This window comes from Phyllobates terribilis, unplaced genomic scaffold (genome assembly GCF_046119375.1).
Source record: "Phyllobates terribilis strain yellow unplaced genomic scaffold, ASM4611937v1 Scaffold_11__3_contigs__length_659146591, whole genome shotgun sequence".
NCBI classification, from domain to species: Eukaryota; Metazoa; Chordata; class Amphibia; order Anura; family Dendrobatidae; genus Phyllobates; species Phyllobates terribilis.
In genome coordinates, this window is record NW_027362771.1 from 451,951,029 (window position 1) to 451,972,551 (window position 21,523).

General features: G+C 41.9%; 1 protein-coding gene across 2 annotated transcripts in view; it reads right to left on the minus strand.

Annotated features, from left to right (window-relative positions):
• AGBL1 (AGBL carboxypeptidase 1) overlaps nucleotides 1-21,523 on the minus strand; it is a 1,577,225-nt gene that overhangs the window by 1,164,882 nt on the left and 390,820 nt on the right. For both annotated transcript variants that reach the window (XM_073653286.1, XM_073653285.1), the window contains exon 14: nucleotides 17,643-17,791. In XM_073653286.1, the coding sequence (XP_073509387.1) occupies nucleotides 17,643-17,791 (149 nt within the window). The remainder of the gene's footprint in view (nucleotides 1-17,642; nucleotides 17,792-21,523) is intronic.

Here is a 21,523-nt window from a genome sequence, read left to right on the forward strand (position 1 = left end):
GCGGGGCGGGGGGAGGGGCAGGGGATGGATCTCTGCAGAAATAATGAAGATCTCCTTTTTTTTTCTCTTTCCCGCATTTACAGTGGGGAGGTGCAATCTGTCAGCCTATCAGCAGTGCACACACGGAGCGAACTGCTTTTTTTCACACAAGCAAGGGCATGTGTCATTGGCAGTGTATGTCACATGTCCTTGCCCTATAAGACCCTGCCATTTTCCACGTAGCCACCATTTTCTCACTGCTGCAGCTGCTTGTTAGACGGCACCGCTGTTGCTGTGTGCGCTATACTTTGAGTGTTCATTTCAAGCCAATTTTCTCTGAAATATACAGATAGCTTGGGAGTAGGGAATAGTTGTGATTGCAGTCCTTTTGAGGACTAGGCTACATCATTTCCTACGACTTTTATCAGGCAGGTTTGTGCTCTTAAATAGATAGGTTGGGAGTAGGGACTAATTGTAATTGCAGTCCTTTTGAGGGCTAGGTTACATCAGTTCCTATCTCTTTTTGCCAGGCAAGTCTGTGCCAGTGCTGTGCAAGTTTTTTTCACAGGATTTGGCTAAATCTAGCTAAGCAAATCCTTTTTGGCCTCTTGCAGTGTGTGTAAGTCAGTGGAGTAACCTATCTGTGTTGCAAGCTACACCACATGTGTATAGAATACAAATTTTTTACTGCACCTAGCCAAGTAGAACCTTTTGGGCATAGCATCATTCTATTAGTCCATCTATACTAACCTCCACCAGGTTGCAAATGAAAAATAATTTTTATCTGCATGTAGCTCTGAAAAAAAATTTGGGCTTGTAGCAGTATGTGGGACTTGTTCTATTAGTCCATCTATACTAACCTCCACCAGGTTGCAAATTAAAAATAATTTTTATCTGCATCAAGCTCTGAAAAAAAATTTGGGCTTGAAGCAGTGTGTGGGACTTGTTCTATTAGTCCATCTATACTAACCTCCACCAGGTTGCAAATTAAAAATTATTTTTATCTGCATCTAGCTCTGAAAAAATTTTTGGGCTTGTAGCAGTGTGTGGGACTTGTTCTATTAGTCCATCTATACTAACCTCCACCAGGTTGCAAATTAAAAATAATTTTCATCTGCATCTAGCTCTGAAAAAAAAATTGGGCTTGTAGCAGTGTGTGGGACTTGTTCTATTAGTCCATCTATACTAACCTCCACCACCTGTATATGTAATAAAAATATTTTACTGCATCTAACCCAGCCAATACTTTTGGGCTAATACAACAGTTTGGCCACTCAGCTCTGCTCGGTTCCCATCCATTGTTTTTTGCGCAAACAACTCCAGAGTTGTCAATTAGTTAACCACCAAAATGACTGGAAAAAGGCCTCCTGATGGTGGAAAGGGGAATAGGCATGTTGGGAAGGGAAAAAAAGGTTGTGTCCGTGGGGTAGGTGTTAAAGCAACAGTAACATCTGCAGAAGAAATACCATCTTCCAGCCAAACTAAGATGTCTACTTCTTTTAGCGGATAATGTGATAAGATCCCTTTCTTACGGCCACGCCAATCGCTACAAATTCCAGATGAGGCACAAAAACAGCAGGTGCTTCAATGGATATCAAGTGCTCCTTTAAGTGGGCTCTCCTCCACCTCAACTTCAACATCACAAATACTCCAGTCCTCAGAGGTGTCACCCAAATTGCACTTGCTTACTCACAGCTCCCAAGTCTCCAGCTGCCCATCTGAGTATGGGGTAGAACAGATGGTTGAGTCTGCAGAGCTGATGGGTGATGATGACGAGGTTGGAGATCCCATTTACTGTCAACCCACAGTCAGCCAGTCGATGAGGTCAGCAGAGGAGGTGGAGGAGGATGCTAGTGACGACGAGGTCAGGTTGCGCCTTCCTGGACAGAGACTTAGTACTGGAAGCACGTCAACAACTGAATCCACAAACACAACTCTGCCTCTGACCACAAGTCGTGGTGGCTTTTCAGGTCGCATGGGTGCTAAGCCTTGCATAGCCTGGGCATTTTTTCAGATCGATAAGGATGACCCAACTCGTGTTATCTGTAAAATTTGTCAGCAAAAGCTAAGTAGAGGCCAAAGTATACATAGCTTGAGTACTTCATGCATGAACCGGCACATGGATATGAAGCATAACTTGCAGTGGGAAGCTCACTGTGCTACAATGCGGCCTAATCGGCCGGGCCAACCACCGTCTGCCACATCTTGTGCATCCGCGGCTTCTTCATCCTCTGTGTCTGGGGGGACAGCAGTCACACCTTTTTTGGGACGCAGACCTGCCACCTCTTTACCCGCAACAGCCAGCGTGATTGGCAGGTCATCATTTTCTTTGGAGGTGGAAACACCAGCTGGTGTTGAGCGCTGTCCGACATCGATAGCACCACCTTTGGATCAAGGCAACCTAACATGTCCGCCTGCATCTTCCTCACAGACCGGCAGTTTGCCGGGGACACCCTTCTCAACCCCGTCTAAGCACAACAGCCAGCCATCGGTCCCTCAGATGTGGACAAGTAAAAGACCATTTCCTCCTAGCCATGAGAAAGCTAAGAGGTTGAATTTCACCATCTGCAAGCTCTTGGCTACAGAAATGCTGCCTTTCCGCCTGGTGGACACAGAGGATTTTAGAGACCTTATGTCCGTCGCAGTGCCCCAGTACCAGATGCCAAGTCGGCACTACTTCTCAAAGAAAGGTGTGCCTGCGCTCCACCAGCATGTCACACACAACATCATCGCTTCTTTGAGAAACTCTGTGTGTGACAGGGTGCATTTCACCACCGACACTTGGATGAGTAGGCATCGACAGGGGCGTTACATGTCGCTGACTGGGCACTGGGTAACTATGGTGACAGCAGGACAAGGGGCTGCTGTCCAAGTCTTGCCATCCCCACGAGTTGTGCGTCAATCCTCTTTATCTCGAAGTTCCTCCACTGCTTCTGCCTCCTCAACCTCCTCTCGGTCCTCCACCTGCACCCAAAGCCTGTCTGGTCATGCCACAAGCTTTCTAACTGCGCAGAAGGGATCCTGCACACCTCCTTACTATGCTGGCAACAGGGCTCAACGTCATCAGGCGTTTTTTACTTTGAAATGTCTGGGAAATGTGAGTCACACAGCTGAGGAGTTGTGGTCAGCTCTGGAGAACCAGTTTCATGAATGGTTGTCTCCACTGGACCTGTGTGCGACAATGCTGCAAACCTCGGTGCGGCCCTTCGCCAGGGCAATGTCACACACGTGCCTTGTATGGCTCACGTGTTGAACCTGGTTGTCCAGCAATTTTTAGCCCACTATCCTGGACTAGATGGCCTTCTGCAGAGGGCACGGTCGCTGTGTGCTCACTTCCGCCGTTCACATCCCGCAGCTCAGGGACTTACATCTCTACAGAAGTCGTTGGGCCTGCCACTTCACCGGCTAAAACGCAATGTGCCTACCCGGTGGAATTCAACTCTGCACATGTTGCAGCGACTGTGGCAGCACCGACAAGCCCTGGTGCAATATGTTCTGACGTACAGCCTGGGCCAACGAGATCCAGAGGTGGGGCAAATCACGCTGGAGGAGTGGTCTCAGATCAGGGACCTATGCACCCTTCTGCACAGTTTTGAAATGGCGACGAAGATGTTTAGTGCTGACGATGCCATTATCAGCATGACTATTCCGGTGATTTACATGCTGGAGCACATGTTAAACAGAATTCGGAGTCAGGTGGTGGCACAAGAGGAGGTGGAGGAAGTAGAGGAGGAGGAGTTGTATGCAGAAGGGCTAACATATGCAAGGTCAAGATGGTCGGCAGCACCAAGGCGGCAGCCATGTGAGGGTGGGAAAGATGGTTTTACCAGGGCGCATGGTAGCAGCCAAACTAGTGAGGAAGGTGCCGGAGCCCAGGAAGAAGTGGAGGACGAACTGATGGAAGACTCATCAGATGAGGGAGACCTTGATCACATTTCTGTTGTGCGAGGTTGGGGGGAGAGGGCAGAGGAAGGAAGCATGATTGTTACCTCGCCACCAACACAACAGGGACTTGGTGCTCCTGGATGCGCAAGACACATGAGTGCCTTCTTGCTGCACTACCTGCAACATGACCCTCGAATTGTGAGAATTAGAAATAATCCCGACTACTGGGTTGCCACACTGTTAGATCCCCAGTACAAAAGTAAATTTGCAGAAATTATTCCTGCCATAGAAAGGGATGCATGCATGCAGGAGTATCAGCAGAGACTGTTGCAGAATCTTACATGTGCTTTTCCACAAAACACCAGTGGTGCACGTAGTGAACCTCACAGTTCCAACTTGCCAACCATTGGACCGTCGAGTGTTCAGCACTCAAAACGTAACAGAAACACTGTATCTGCTGGTAACATCAATTTTGCGGAATCATTTCACCACTTTTTTAGCCCATCCTTTGCAAGGCCACAGGAGACAAGAAGTCTGACACATAGTCAACGCCTAGAGACGATGGTACAGGAGTATCTCCAAGTAAACATTGAAGCCATGACTGTGTCACTGGACCCTTGCTCTTTTTGGGCTTCCAATCTGGATAAATGTCCGGAGCTTGCCACTTACGCCTTGGAGATCTAGTCATGCCCCGCAGCCAGCGTTCTGTCTGAACTTGTGTTCAGCGCTGCTGGTGGTGTGCTGACAGATAAGCGCACGTGGCTCTCCACTGATAATGTAGACAGACTCACGTTCATAAAGATGAACAAATCATGGAACCGAAAGGACTTTTCTACCCCTGTGTCATCCTGGGGAGAGTAAAAGCTTGATGATTTGTTAAAATCACCTCACCAACCGTTTTAAACTTTCAAATTACTAATCATGTTTATCTGTATCTTGGCTGGAAAATAATTTGGGCCTTGTAGCAGTTTGCAGTACTGATTCTATTAGGCAATCTATACTAAGCTCCACCAGATTTAAAATTACACTGGTCAACGCAATTTTTCTGTCAAAAGGTTTTAAGACATATTTAAGTCAATTTTGGCTGCTGATTACTAATACTAATTACTCGTACGAACTCCATTTTTGGCTATCACATCAGGATTTCGAGATATTTTTTATGTAAATTACTCCTATCGAATGTTTTTTGATAAAAACCTCATGATTTTCGTTACTACATTTTGTATATTTTTAATCAAGGAATAACAAAAATTACAAAGTCTGTGTACAGCAAATCAAATATACTTACAAAATTAAACTACAAAATATAAAAACACATATATATGGCACACAGATGAAAGGCAAATGGCAGTTATTTGAACTTTCTTTTCTTGGCTGATCTGTGATGTACAGCTTCTGGGTTGTCTCTCATCAAGCTCCAGCAATAGTCAGCCATCATATGTGAGTCCCACCGGCCTTGATACCGTTCTTCCATTGTTTTAATGTCCTGATGAAAACGCTCCCCTTGTTCCTCGCTCACATCCCCAAGGTTCTCTGGAAAAAAGTCCAAATGGCTGTGTAAAAAGTGAATCTTGATACTCATTCTACATCCAAGATTTTGCAGACTCATTAGTAGCTCTTCCACAATCTCTTCATAGTTGTCTGCTCTCTTAATCCCTAGAAAATTCTGCACCACATTACAAAATGCATTCCAAGCTCTTTCTTCTTTCTCATTCATTGATGTGATAAAGTTTGGGTCTCTCATAAGTGTTCTTATTTGAGGTACATCAAATATTCCAGCCTTTTGCTTCTCTTCACTAAGACCAGGAAAAGTTGAACATATATAGTTAAAGCATTCTCCACTGTGATTGAGAGCTTTGACGAACTGCTTCATCAATCCAAGTTTTATGTGCAAGGGAGGAAAGACAATGTTCTTCCTATCCACTAGAGGATCATGGATGACATTCTTATCGCCAGATGCCAAACTCAGTCGCTGAGGCCATTCAGTTTTCACCCAATGCTCTGCTGTAGCTCTACTGTCCCAGTAGCACAGAAAACAAGGGTGTTAGAAAACTGTTTTTTTACTTACTTATCATAACAAATGGGAATTATGCATGTTCAAAGAAAACAAAGATATTCTCACATTTATTGGGAGACTAAATGAAAACTAAATTTACCTTAGTGAACCGTATAAACGGGCACTTTTCATACACTACTTATATTTTTCTTGGAATTATTGAAAATTGACTATATACCTATAGTGCAAAAACGTGATGTGAGAGAAATTATAAGATCAGATTTGAATTCAGCACCCTCAAATTAGTCTAAAACTGTTCTTAAAGTCCATGCCAGAATTTTTTTTTTTTTGTACACCAGTGTTATTAATAATCATATTTATCTGTATCTTGCCTGTAAAATAATTTTGGCCTTGTAGCAGTTTGCAGTACTGATTCTAATAGGCCATCTATACTAAGCTCCACCAGATTTCAAATTATTACTAATCATGTTTATCTGTATCTTGCCTGTAAAATAATTTTGGCCTTGTAGCAGTTTGCAGTACTGATTCTATTAGCCCATCTATACTAAGCTCCACCAGATTTCAAATTAATAATAATTTTTGCTCTCTCTGAACGTGTGTTCAGCGCTGCTGGTGGTGTGCTGACAGATAAGCGCACGCGGCTGTCCACTGACAATGTAGACAGACTCACGTTCATAAAGATGAACACATCATGGATCCACATGGATTTTTCTACCCCTGTGTCATCCTGGGAAGAGTAAAAGCTTGAGGATTTGGTAAAATCACCTCACCAACCGTTTTAAGCTTTCAAATTAATTATCATTTTTATGTGTATCTTGCCTGGAAAATAATTTTGGGCATAGTAGCAGTGTGCAGTACTGATTTTATTAGGCCATCTATACTAAGCTCCACCAGATTTCAAATTATTACTAATCATGTTTATCTCTATCTTGCCTGTAAAATAATTTTGGCCTTGTAGCAGTTTGCAGTACTGATTCTATTAGGCCATCTATACTAAGCGCCACCAGCTTTCAAATTAATAATAACTTTTAGCTGCATCTAGCCCGGAAAATAATTTTGGGGCTCCTAGATGTGCAAGACACATGAGTGCCTTCTTGCTGCACTACCTGCAACATGACCCTCAGATTGTCCGAATTCAAAATAATCCTGACTACTGGGTTGCCACACTCTTAGATCCCCCACACTCTTCGATCAACCTTTTCATTTTAATAAAGAACAAAAAAAATGGTCATTTTTGAAATTCTAAGCATTAGCAGGTTATTAGAAACTGAAATCAAACAGTTTTCAACTCAAAACTTTATTCTAGGTGATGTTACATTTGCACATAGGACCCTTTGTTCGAAAGGAGCTTCTGAACTCTCTCGTCCATTGAATTTGTCAGGTTTTGGATGGTTTCTGCTTCAATTGTTTTGCATGAGGACAGAATACCCTCCCAGAGCTGTTGTTTAGATGTGACCTGACTCCCGCCATCATAGACACTACTTTTCATGATGCTCCAGAGGTTCTCAATGGGGTTGAGGTCAGGGGAGCATGGGGGTCACACCATAAGTTTGTCCCCTTTTATGCCCATATCAGCCAGAGATGCAGATGTGTTATGTGCAGCATGAGACGGTGCATTATCATGCATGAAAATGATCTTGCTGCGGAATAAACGGTTCTTCTTCTTGAACCATGGCAGGAAGTGCTGTTTGAGAAACTCCACATACATTATGGAGTTCATCTTTACCCCTTCAGGGATCCTAAAGGGGCCGACAATCTCTCTCCCCATGATTCCAGCCCAAAACATTACTCCAACTCCTCCTTGTTGGCGCCGTAGCCGTGTTTGCATGGGGTGTCCATCAACCAGCCATCCTCCACTCCATCCATCTGGACCATCGAGAGTGCACAGCACTCATCGGTGAACAAAACAGTTTTGAAGTCAGTCTTCATGTAATGTTTGGCCCACTGGAGCCGTTTCTGCTTGTGTACAGTGGATAGAGGAGGTCAACAGGATGGCTTACGCACAGCTGCAAACCTCTGAAGGACCCTGCATCTTGTTGTTTGGGGGACGTTGGAGGCACCAGCAGCTTCAAAAACTTGTCTGCTGCTATGACAAGGCTTTTTGCCGCTGCTCTTTTAACCTGACATAATTGCCTGTGGGAAAGAGTCCTCAATTTTCCCTTATCAGCAAGCACACGTGTGTACTGTGAATCAGCTACATACTTCTTGATTGTGCGATGATCAGGATGAAGTGTCTTGGCAATGTTGATTGTAGTCATGCCTTGACCTAAACACTCCACAATTTGTTGCTTCTCAGCAGCCGACATATCCTTTTTCTTTCCCATTTTGGCAGAAAATGTAGGCTGCTTAATAATGTGGGACAGGCTTCTTAAGTAGTCTTGCCTTTCATTGGACACACCTGCCAAACTAATTAGCACAGGTGTCTGCAATTGCTTACAGTGATATAAAGAGCCCTGACACACATCACCATCAATGAGTTTAACTGACAAACAAACAAATTCTTACCTTATCACTCCTAAACACTTTTTGCATAATAATTTGGAACAAAGTGTACATGTGCTTTTCCACAAAACACCAGTGGTTCACGTAGTGAATTTTACAGTTCTAACTTGCCAACCGTGGTTTGTATGGAGTTGTTCAATAAAGGGCCCAAAATTAAGATAACATAGACGGGAGAGATCTCTATGAATAGGAATTCCTAAGTATTTGATACCCTGTGAGAGCAAGGCAAAGGGAAAGTTGGACTGGATGGAATCCTGTATGGATTTGGGGAGGGAGACATCGAGGGCCTCAGACTTCGCTGCATTGATTTTAAAATTTGACCATGTAACAAAGTGATCTATTTCAGCCATAACAGCAGGGATGGATATATGTGATTGAGTGATATATACTAGGACATCATCAGCAAATGCAGAGCACTTGTACTCGGTGCCTCCCACCTCAATCCTCCTAATATTGGGGTTATGGCGAATTGATGAGAGCAGGTGCTCCGTCACTAGGATGTATAAGAGAGGGGACAGAGGACATCCCTGCCTTGTCCCATTGGTGATTATGAAAGGTGATGAAAATGTTCCATTTATCTTCAGCCTAGGTGACCTATTGCGATACAGGGCCGTGATTTTGGCTGTAAAAGGGTCCCCTAGACCCCTACCCCAAGCTTTTTAAGAGAATAATATATGGCGTGCCAGGAGACTCTATGGAATGCTTTCTCAGCATCCAACGAGTGTATCTAATTACAAATTTTTAACTGCATCTATCCCAGGAAATACTTTGTGCCTAGTAGCAGTGTCTGCTAGTCAGCGGATTATCCCAGCTGTTAAGCAAGCTACACCACCTGTAGTTTGGACACTTAATTTTTTCAAAGGAAATGCTTCGGGCCCCCGGGACACTCAGTGAAGAGCATCGGGAGGCACCCCAAGGCACAGGGGCTGGGACTGGCGGTAGAACGCCTTGCGGTGGACCGCCAAGCTCAATCCTTATAAAGGCTTTTTAACTGCAGCAGCTTTAGTGGACGCTACTGGAGCTGGAATTACCGCGGCTGCTGGCATCAGACTTGCCCTCCAATAGATCCATGTAAAAGGATTTAAAGTGTACTCATTCAAATTACAGAGACAGTTTAAATTAAAAAGCTTAGACCTGCCTCCACCGCAGGGGGGCTCGCTCGACCCACCAGCGGACAGGCACCAGTATTGGGAGAGGGGGGCTGGCCATCAGGGTCCACCGCAGCTCTGGCACAAGCCCGGCGACACAGAGGTCGCACGGGCAGGAACGGACTGGCCGTGTCGGCTTCGCACTTTTTTGGTTTTAGAAGGGCATGACATGCCTATATCTGTATCTCCCCCTCCTTTTACTCCTCCACCTCTTTTCTTTTCGCATGACTATATGTACTTGTCACTTTTCCATGTGTTAGTTGTGTCTTCGGAGCAGTTTGTCAGCTTTTGGACACCTTTGAAGTGTTTTCTATGTGTTTTCTATGTATTGCTATGTGTTTTTGTTTGCCTGCCATTGGTTTTAACGGTGTTCGAAGTTGTTCGACGAACAGTTCGATGAACAGTTCAGCGAACATACGGGTGTTCGACGAACCGAACCGAACTCGAACACTACGGGGGTGGCTCAACTCTAGTCGTGACCCACTGTTGGGGGGGGTGGGAACTGCTGCGTCACAGTTATAGTGGTAATGTCCCACAATTCTGTACTAATATCCCCCATTTTTGTATATGTATGTCCCAATACTGGTATATATGATCCCCATCCTGGTATATATGGCTCCCAATTCAAGAATACATGGACCCCATCTAGGTATACATGGTACGCCGTCCTTGAGTAAATTGCACCCCATCCTGGTATACATGGCATCCACATCCTGGTATACATGGTACCCCATCCCCATCCTAGTATACATGGTCCCCATCCCATCCCCATTCTCGTATACATGGCCTCCATCCCATCCACATCCTGGTATACATGGCCTCCATCCCATCCCCATCCTGGTATACATGGCCTCCATCCCATCCCCATCCTGTTGTAACATGTTAACATGCCTTTCTAATAACGAGTTCATATTACTGACAGTATAAATTTCTCCTACAATGACTTAATCCGGCCATTAGGGGTCAGCAAGAGACAAGTAAAGAAAAAGCCTGGGGATCTGTAAAAAGCCCGGGAAACACAGAACCTGGAAGTCCTCTGAGGAGACGAGACATGTCTGATGCCCAGAAACGCTTGGAGCTTGTAGAGACTTGAGCAGGACGGTGTGTCCAAGAAGAAGCTGTGCCTTGTGAGTAACTGAGATATGTGACCGTCATCAACCATGTAGTCAGTTAGGGAAAGCTAGTTAGTGATTTCAGTAGTGCTGAGAACTGCCTATATCACTGCTGATGGACTGATCAGGCTTGATAATACAAAGGAGCCCTGATGTGAACTACACTTTGAGACTGAGATTCATTCTAATTCCTGCTTACACCTGGATGTGCTGGAGAGCTTGGTGAGAAGGAGAAGCTGATCAAACCCTGTGGCCGGAGATCAGGGTCTAATAAAAGGTTTAGTTTGTTAACTGTTTGTATATGTATTAAGTCTGTATATGTATAAAGTCTGAGAGATTTCTCTTTGCTCTTGTAGGAAGAGAAACTATACACTGTATAGGTAACGCGTTGGCTAAATATATATGAGTGTTCTTCAAGGGGAAAACAAGGGTACCTGGATCCCAATGTATTAGTGTGGGAGGGGGGTATAAGGTTATATTCCTGGGAGGACCACGTGCCATGTCCGCGGTAACATCCTGGGTAGGTCCTGCACTAAATAAAGGTGGGAGCGGCATAGCCCATGGGTAGTTTTGCTCATTTCCACGAGATTGGCACTTGGGCTCTCTCGGGCTGCATAACTTGTATTTTGTGTTCGTGGCTGTTGTTGCCCATATTTTGTAGAAACGTTTAACCCTGCTATTTGTTTGAACAGTATAAAGAAAGTTATTTGCCACTATACCGAGATCGGAGTCATTCATAGCAGCGCCGTATCCCTCATACATATTCAACCGGCGTTCCGGTCATTACACTTGTACACATGGCTTCCATTCCATCCTTATCCTGGTACACATGGCCTCCATCCCATCCATATCCTGGGATACATGGCCTCCATCCCATACCTATCCTGGTATACATGACACCTCATCCTATCCCCATCCTGGTATACATGGCACCCCATCCTGGTTTACATGGCCACCCTTCTTGGTATATATGGCTGCCACATGCTGCTATCAGCTGCCAGAATATTCACTGTTCCCCACACTCAGGACTATGGGCATGTGGACCAGTGAATATTCATTCTCTTTATTAGTGGGCACACTGTTAGCCGCAGCCGCCAGCTTCTGCAGCGGCTGGGCGATCACTATTACCCGCTATTAAAGAGAATGAATATTCACTGCTCGTCACTCCCATAGTTCATTTTCTTCTACTGCGGGCACAGTGTTAGCTGCAGCAGCTTGCCTCCTGTGACCCGCTCTTCCAATGCTGCTGCTCTCCCCCACAGCCACAGGCACACTATAAGGAACATCAGGACTATAAGAAGCACCCCTCACTTTTCGCAAAGTTTTGAGGAAAAAAGTTTGTCTTATAGTCTGAAAAATATGGTAATTATTCTCTTTTCCATTTAGCCAATGGCATAACGTGAGTAAAACAGACTAGCTGATTCCTTCTAAGCATTATGTAGAAATATGAAGTCTATCTTCCCTGCATGAGTCATCCGCTTCTTCAATTCCTGACCCAGCTGCTCCTCTCCTCCCCCAGCCAGGGACTTTTGCAATGACTTATGACTAATAAAGGGAAAATTGACCTCCTGATTCTAAATAGAGCATAGAACGATTCAGCTAGTCTGTTTTTAATCACGTGATGTCACAGACCTAATGAAAAAGAGAAGAATTAACAAGGTAGAAGGGAAAAATGAGCAATTGTTAGTACACACTGCTATATAATATGATTGATGACTGCAATATATTAAAAGGATAAAAAAAAATTGATGGGAATGCTTCTTTAATTGCCATCCTGTCCGATTTTGTGGACAGAACAGTTAGTCTGATGTGTTATGTCCTATGTCTATGGAATCCATTATGAATTCATTAGAAACATGGATGACGGGTGAACACAGCTTTGTTCTGTATTGATAGATATGTGGACAAATATATAAACGGTTTCACTACATGTAACCAAAAGAGCCTGCAAATACATACTGTATATGCAGAGGAAAAAATGTCAGGAAATCTTAACCATTATGGCAGATATTGTAGCCCCTAAAAGAACATCTCATCCATTGTAACATATTGCTAATGTCTCCCCTTTTGGCTTTGTTCACACAAGTACAGTATATACATTTTTTTTTCTCATTCCCCATACGTATTCAATGTTTTTATACGGTAGAACTTAATAAAAATTTACAGGACTAAATACAGTTTCCTACGTTAAATAATTGCAATGTATTTGGAAAATCGAATGACATATGGTGGCTTTGGGAAATACAATTTATTTCGCGCACCCATAGACTTGAATTGATGAGTCTCATCTGATACATGAAAGAAACAAGTGCGCGCTGCGATTTTTTGTTTTCATGTGCAGATTTGCTTCATGAAAATAAAATGCTCATCTACATTATTTTGAGTGCTGTCCGCAAGCTTTTGGACTGAAAATACACTAATGTTAACCTTCCTTTAACCGCTTCGCGACGGCCCACTGTAGATAAACGTCGGCGCTTGCTGGGCTCTGTGCAGCGCCGACGTTTAAAAATGGTGGGTGGTCTCGCAGCGCTCAGGACCCCCAGGGTCCTGCAAGCGCTGCGATTCCAGTGCAGAGCGTTAGCTCTGACAGGGAACATCATCAGGACCTGATTGGATCAGGTCCCAGTGATGTTAACCCTTTGCTGTCTTCTATATGCCGCGATCTATAGTGATCGCGGCATATAGAAGACAGCAGGAGGAGAGGGGGGCGTCCACTTACCTCTCTGACGGCCCCCTTATACCTTCCAGGACCTGGCGTTGCTATGACAGCTGGAGGTCACATGACCGCCTCCAGATCTGCCATATATGGTGTCCTGCCTGGCTCAGCCTGCAGCTGAAGCCTGGCAGGACACACTGACTGTGAAACAGTCAGCAAAAATCTCATGTAATGTAATACATGTCTATTACATTACATGAGATCAGTGATCAGAAAAATAAAAATTAATGTCCCATACAGGGACTAAGTAAAAATGTAAAAAAAAATGTTTTTAAACTGTTAAAAAAAAAAATCACAAAATAAATAAAAATAAATAAATAAAATATTAAACCAATAAATCCGTATATTTATGCAAAACCATAAAAAGTACACATATTTGGTATCGCCGCGTCCGAAACAACCCGATCTATAAAACTGTCACACTAATTAACTCCTTCTGTGCACACCGTAATAAAAATAACTAAAAAACGGAGCAAAAAAATATGCTTTTTCATCATATCGCCAAACAAAAAGTTGAAAAAAATGCGATCAAAAGCAAAATGGAAATAAAAATGGTACCGCTGAAAACGTCATCTTGTTCTGCAAAAAAAAAGCTGCCATACAGCTCCATCAGCCGAAAAATAAAAAAGTTATAGCGCTCAGAATAAAGCAATGCAAAAAAAATATTTTTTCTATAAAATTGTTTTATTGTGTAAAAGCGCCAAAACATAAAAAAAATATACAGTAAGTGTAGTATCGCTGTAAACGTACTGACCTGAAGAATAACGCTGCCTGATCACTATTACCACATGCATAACGGCATAAAAAAAAAACTAAAAAAACAATTCCGGAATTGTTGGTTTTTGTTAATTTTACCTCCCAAAAAACGAAATAGAAAGCGATCAAAAAATGTCACGTACCCAAAAATGGAACCAATAAAAATGTCAACTCGTCCCGCAAAAAACAAGCCATCACATGACTCTGTCGGCCGAAATATGGAAAAATTATAGCTCTCAAAATATGGCGATGCAAAAACTAGATTTTGCAAAAAAAAGCGTCTCTTAGTGTGTGACAGCTGTCAGTCATAAAAACCCGATATAAATCTGGTATCTCTGTAATCGCACCAACCCGAAGAATAAAGTAATCTCATCACTTATACTGCATGGGGAACGGCGTAAAAAATAAATAAAACCAATTCTTCACCTGCTACTGATTTGTTTATTATGTCTCCCAAAGATCGCAGTAAGGCTCTACCCACATTTATCCTGCGCTCTGCGCTGAGCGCTTACACCAGTGTTTCCGTGTAAATCTCTGAAATACGTGATTCAGACGGAACCCATGACGGAAGATTCCCTGTAATGAGGCAGATATAGGCCACTGTGGATGCCGTCTGGCCTGTGATCCCACGGTGTCATTTGTTTTAGGCGTGCATATAAGTGCCGTTGGCCACAGTTTTGTGCACTTCAGAAAAAAAGGACACCGCTAAACAGAGGCCAGACGGAGTGCAGAGTAACTCTGCTGCCTCATTACAGTGAATGGATCCCGCAGGGGTTTCATCTGAATTACATCACTTGGAAATTTAGATGGAAACCCCGATGTAAGTGTTCAGCCTAGATCGCCGGATAAATGTTACGTAAAATGTTCCCAATAAAAGCTTCAACTCAGTCCTCAAAAAAAGCTAGTCCCCACTCAGGTCCGTCATCTGTTAAAAATATAAGGGATTTCCAAGTTACTGGCAGCAGAAAGGCTCTGGAAAAGCGAAATGGCCCTTGCCCCCCAAAAGAAATTCAGAAAATTTTGTGCTCCCAAATCCAAATGCCTATTCTACAATAATTTGTTCTCCAATTGTCAAATAGCGCTCTGTCGCCCCCAGATCTCGCCGTATGGCTGAGCAGTACGATACAGCCACATATGGGGTATTGCCACTTTTAGAAGAAATTGTGTGACACATTTCGGCACCATTTTTACCCATTGCCCTGTGTGAAAATGTAAAATCTGAGGGTAAAACATTTTTTTGTGGTAAAAATATAATTATGCTTTTTCACTGCCCAATGGTATAAATTAAAAAATTAAAAAATACTCACTACTTCCCTAGATGAATTCCTTGAGAGGTGTAGTTTACAAAATGGGGTGACTTGTAGGGGTTTCTGCTGTTTCGGCATGTCAGCAACTCTTCAAATGTGACATGGTGTCTGCAACCTATCCCAGCCAACATAGTGCTCCTTTCTCTTCCGAACCCTGCCATACACCAAAGCAGTGGTTTTCCCCCACATATGGGGTATCGGCATACTCAGGAGAAATTGCACAACAAATTTCATGGTGCAATTCATTCTGTTACCATTATGATAATGCAAAATTAGGGAATGAAAAACATTTTTTGTGGGAAAAATGTGAAAATTTTATTTTTATGGCTCAATATTATAAACTTCTGTGAAGCAGCTGGGGGTGCAAGGTGCTCACCACACATCTAGATAAGTTCCCTAAGGGGTCTAGTTTCCAAAATGGTGGCACTTGTGGGGGGTTTCCACTGTTTAGGCACATTAGGGACTCTCCAAATGCGACATGGCGCCTGCTAATTATTCAAACAAATTTTACATTCAAAAAGTCAAATGGCGCTCCTTCCATTTCAAACCCTACCGTGCGCCCAAACAGTGGTTTGCCTCTACATATGGGGTATCGGCGTGTTCAGGAGAAATTGCACAACAAATTTCATGGTGCAATTTATCCTATTACCCTTATGATAATGCAAAATTAAGGGATGAAAAACGTTTTTGTGGGAAAAATGTGAAAATTTTATTTTTACAGCTCAATATTATAAACTTCTGTGAAGCACCTTGGGGTTCAAGGTGCTCACCACACATCTAGATAAGTTCCCTAAGGGGTCTAGTTTCCAAAATGGTGTCACTTGTGGGGGGTTTCCACTGTTTAGGCACATCAGGGGCTCTCCAAACCCAACATGGCGTCTGCTAATTATTCAAACAAATTTTACATTCAAAAAGTCTAATGGCGCTCCTTCCCTTCCGAACCCTGCAGTGCGCCCAAACAGTGGTTTTCCCTCACATATGGGGTATCAGCACGCTCAAGAGAAATTGCACAAAAAAAAATTGAGGTCCATTTTTTCCTGTTACCCCTGTGAAAATAAAAAAAATTGGGTCTAAAGTAAAATTTTTGTGAAAAAAGTTAAATGTTAATTTTTTTCTTCTACAATCCAAAAATTCCTGTGAAGCACCTGAAGGGTTAATAAAGTTCTTGAATGTGGTTTTGAGCACCTTGAGGGGTGCAGTTTTTAGAATGGTGTCACTTTTGGGTATTTTCTGTCATAAAGGCCCCTCAAAGTGACTTCAAATATGATGTGGTCCCTAAAAAAATGTTTTTGTAAATTTTGTTGGAAAAATGAGAAATCACTGGTCAACTTTTAACCCTTATAGCTCCCTAACAAAAAAAAATTTTGGTTCCATAATTGTGCTGATGAAAAGTAGACATGTGGGAAATGTTATTTATTAACTATTTTGTGTAGCATATCTCTCTGATTTAAGGGCATGAAAATTCAAAGTTTGAAAATTGCAAAATTTTCAAAATTTTCGCCAAATTTCTGATTTTTTTACAAATAAACGCAAGTGATATCGAAGAAATTTTACCACTATCATGAAGTACAATATGTCACGAAAAAACATTCTCAGAATCAGGGGAATCCGTTGAAGCGTTCCAGAGTAATTACTTCATAAAGTGACAGTGGTCAGAATTGAAAAAATTGGCCCGGTCACGAAGGCAAAAACAGGCTCTGGTGCGAAGTGGTTAAAGAAACTATGCAGTTTATTTGCATAAATTAACTTTATGCAGACATTATGTAATCTGTTCATTGTTTTTGCACTATGAATAGATGTGTGTTGGACATATTTTCTCTGAAGGGAAACTGGTAATAATTACACGTATTTTAGCAATTTAAGATGGAAGCCATTATACTATAAACAAAGACTAATGTAAGTGCATCGAAGTGCAAGCTGCGTACTTGCTACGACGATACAATATATGAACTGTTTAGACTTAAAAACAATGACATACATTTTTGCTCATGAGGCATCCTACTGTCAAGGTTTTTCCAATTGCTGTTGAATACTTGGTCTAGTAGGAAACGCTGTTTTGCCCTGCTGTGTACCTCTTATAGCTATGATGGCCTGCTGTGTACCACTTACAGCACAAATGACAGAAAAACATTAATCTTTTCAATTGCCCTATAAACCTTCAATATACGACTTTACACATGGAGCCTGCATAGGAACTCTTCCTTTCCCATTGGTGCTTACCATAATTAAATTGGCTGTTCACCTTTTCGCAGTTAATGACATTGAAGCGGTAAGGGACATTAGCTCTCATTGCACTAACTTCATAGTAGAACCACTGGTGATGTTGGTCAGTGTTAATATCTGCATTCATGATTAGGTCATATTCAAACCTGAAGTGGAAAAAGATTAAAGTTAATAATCTATATTAACAATTTATGGTCATATGAAGTATATTTTTTGTATATTTATTATAATCACATAATAAATCTCAAACATATTTTTAAAAGAGATGATCAAAAATAGTCCTTACATCTTACTATTTTTACTTATTAAATGTTCTCTATCCATTATTTCTATCCATTTTTTGAGAAACTGATTACTTAGTCTTCATATGAAGTCTTTTCTGTGACTAGGATTTGATGTTAAGTCCCACTAATTTTTCTAATTCCATTGGTGTCATTCTATTCCGTACTCAACTGATAGATCTGATACAGACAACTACTGTGTTTGTCAAATTAAATTTTGTCAGAAAATCCTTTTCATTACCCTCATAATCCAGCTTTATTTCCATCTAATGAATTGTCATAGTATAAATGCATAGAACTAGTTACGCTTTGCCAACAGAAATGTCACTGATAAAAAGCAGTTGACAGAGTAATTTCCTGACCACTTTCTAACAATCATACATTAATTTATTTGTAGGGTAACTCTTCTGTGCTCCTTTGAAATCTCCTGCAGTATTTCCAATAACTCATATAATATCAAGGGTTCAATTATCTGTGGGAGAAGCCTATTACAATTAGGGTTCACTCACACTAGCGTATATCCTCTCATGCGAGAGAATCGGGCTGATTATGCTAATGACACTCAGCTCAAACTCTGTCAGAGTTTGGACAGGATTTGACCTTGGTGTGATCCTATTCTCTCTCTGTGAGCGTACATCAGACTGTATTCAGATGACATCCGAGGGCAGTCCGATCACTCGCATCCATAGACTTGTACAGGTGAGTGTGATCCAAATATCGGAGCCACTTGTAGCATGCTGCGATCTTTTTCTGATGCCTTATAGGCATGAGAAAATAAACGCAGATCTGCACTTCCCCAAAATATAACATTAGGTCGAGTGCTATCCGATAAAATATTGGATAGCACTTGGCCGTGTTATATGGCAGTGTGAGAGAACCTTTAGACTCATTCCAGTTTACTATGTACCGTAAGGGCTCGTGCAGACGAGAGTATTTTCGGTCCGAGTGCTATCTGACAAAACATCAGATCCCACTCGGACCAATGTTATTCTATGGGTTCGTGCACATGTCTGATTTTTTCCTTGGACAGAGGAGAAAAATATTTTCAAAAACTATTTTTACAGGTGTCTTCCAGGACTTTGATATCGATAGCCTGTTCATAGAGTAAGCTATTCAGATGGATGGGAGGGTCAGACTCGCACCACTCTACTTTGTTTGCCAGGCACAGTACAATAGATTTGGAAGTCGCTTTGCCTGTTATTGCAGCTCAACCCAATTCACTTGAATGAGACTGAGCTATAGAGACCAGCTGTATAAGTTACTGCTCATGGTATAGCACTGTTCCTCAAGGGAATTACCATAGCACTCCTTCAGCCAGCTGACTGGTGGGTGCCAAAGACGGTATCCCTACCAATCTGACATTGATGGCCTATGTTGCAGAAGGCCAGACTAAAACCCTGTTAACCTTAATGACCGCCAATACGACTTAAAACTGACCAGCAATATAAGAGACTAGCATCCTCTGACGGGTCATAAGGTATTATCCGTACACTGTAGCTGACAACTTGCTACATCAACCACGATCAGTGTTGGCACCGACCATAGCCTTTAATCCCTTAAATGCTGCTGGCAATAGTGACTACAGCATGTAGATGGTTAAGAGTATGGAGGCTTCCGCTTTAACCTCATCGGCACCCTGAGATCTTGATCATGCGGTCTTGATGTTTGCCATGGCAATTCATAACCAACTAACAGCCTTAAAGTCTTCCAGCTATAGTGGACTGTTCAGAAATTTGAAACATTTAGATGGTAAAAATAATTTTTTTCATTCTTGTCATGTCACTTTACATGAATTCCAGAAAAGCACCTGAAGGGTTAATAAACCACCTGAAAGCAATTTTGACTACGTTCAGGCGAGCTGTTTTTAAAATGGTATCACTTTTGGGGTTTTCCAATATATAAGACGCCTAAAGGTATTTCAAAACTGAACTAAAAAATATGTTTTGTAAATTTCCTTGAAAAAATGTAAAATTACTGCTACATTTTTAAACCTTCTAAAATGTTAACAAAATAAAGCAACATTTTACAAATGGTGCTGATGTAAAGCAGACATGAGAGAAATGTTTTTTATTAATGTTTTTGTGTGGTATGACTAGCTGGATTAGGCCACGGCCCCACTATCAGTATTTGGTCAGTATTCGGTCAGCATTTTTTCTTAGGAGTGGGAGCCAAAGCTAGAAGTGGGTGATAAATGCAGAATTGGTGACTTGTTTCTATTATACATTTTCTTTGATTGTTCCTCAACTGATTTTGGTTCCCACTCCTGAGAAAAAATACTGACCGAATACTGACCAAATACTGATAGTGGGACCGTGGCCTTAAAGGGAAAGTCATTCAAAGTTTGGAAATGTACTAATTTTTTGAAATTTGTCACATTACTGATATTTTTAAAAATGAACACAAAATATATCCTAATAACCTAAATTTTCCACTATCATAAAGTATAATTTGTCACGAAAAAACATTCTCAAAATCAATGGGAAATGTTGAAGCATTCCAGAGTTATTACTACATAAAGTGACAGATTGTCAGATTTCAAAAATTTCAAAAATTTGGCCTGGTCATTGTTTAAAGGGGATTCCTATCATAGACAATTAATTTATCGATAGGATCCTGGCATAAATCTTATCACTGTCTTATCCCAAAACCATAATCTATCTCCTGAATAGAACTTCCCTGAATTCTGTCCCATAAAACATCAGACAAACATGGTCTCCAGGCAGGAATTGAATGGACAGGTGGTCACTTTGCATGTTTCTGTGGGAGATACTGAAAAATCAAAGCACCCACAGAGAGAGAAGGAAGTTCTTCTATCAGGCATTTATGTCACATCCTGTGAGTAAGCCATTATTGTGCATGATGGTAATACATTTCTCAATCATACAAGATACAGTGCCTTGTGAAAATTCGGCCCACTTGAACTTTTCTACCTTTTGCCACATTTCTGGCTTCAAACATAAACATATAAAATTCTAATTTTTTGGGGAAGAATCAACAAGTGGGACACAATTGTGAAGTGGAACGAAATTTATTGGATATTTTAAACTTTTTAAAAAAATTAAAAACTGAAAAGTGTGGCGTGCAATATTATACGACCACTTTACTTTCAGTGCAGCAAACTCACTCCAGAAGTTCAGTGAGGATCTCTGAATGATCCAATGTTGTCCTAAATGACTGGTAATGATAAATAGAATCCACCTGTGTGCAATCAAGTCTCCGTATAAATGCACCTGCTCTGTGATAGTCTCAGGGTTCTGTTTCAAGTGCATCATGAAGACCAAGGAACACACCAGGCAGGTCCGAGATACTGTTGTGGCGAAGTTTAAAGTTGGATTTGGATACAAAAAGATTTCCCAAGTTTTAAACATCTCAAGGAACACTGTGCAAGCGATCATATTGAAATGGGAGGAGTAATCAGACCGCTGCAAATCTACCAAGACCCAGCCATCCCTCTAAACTTTGATCTCGAACAAGAAGACTGATCAGCCAAAAGACCCATGATCACTCTGGATGAACTACAGAGATCTACAGCTGAAGTGGGAGAGTCTGTCCATAAGACAACAATCAGTCGTACACTGCACAAATCTGGCCTTTATG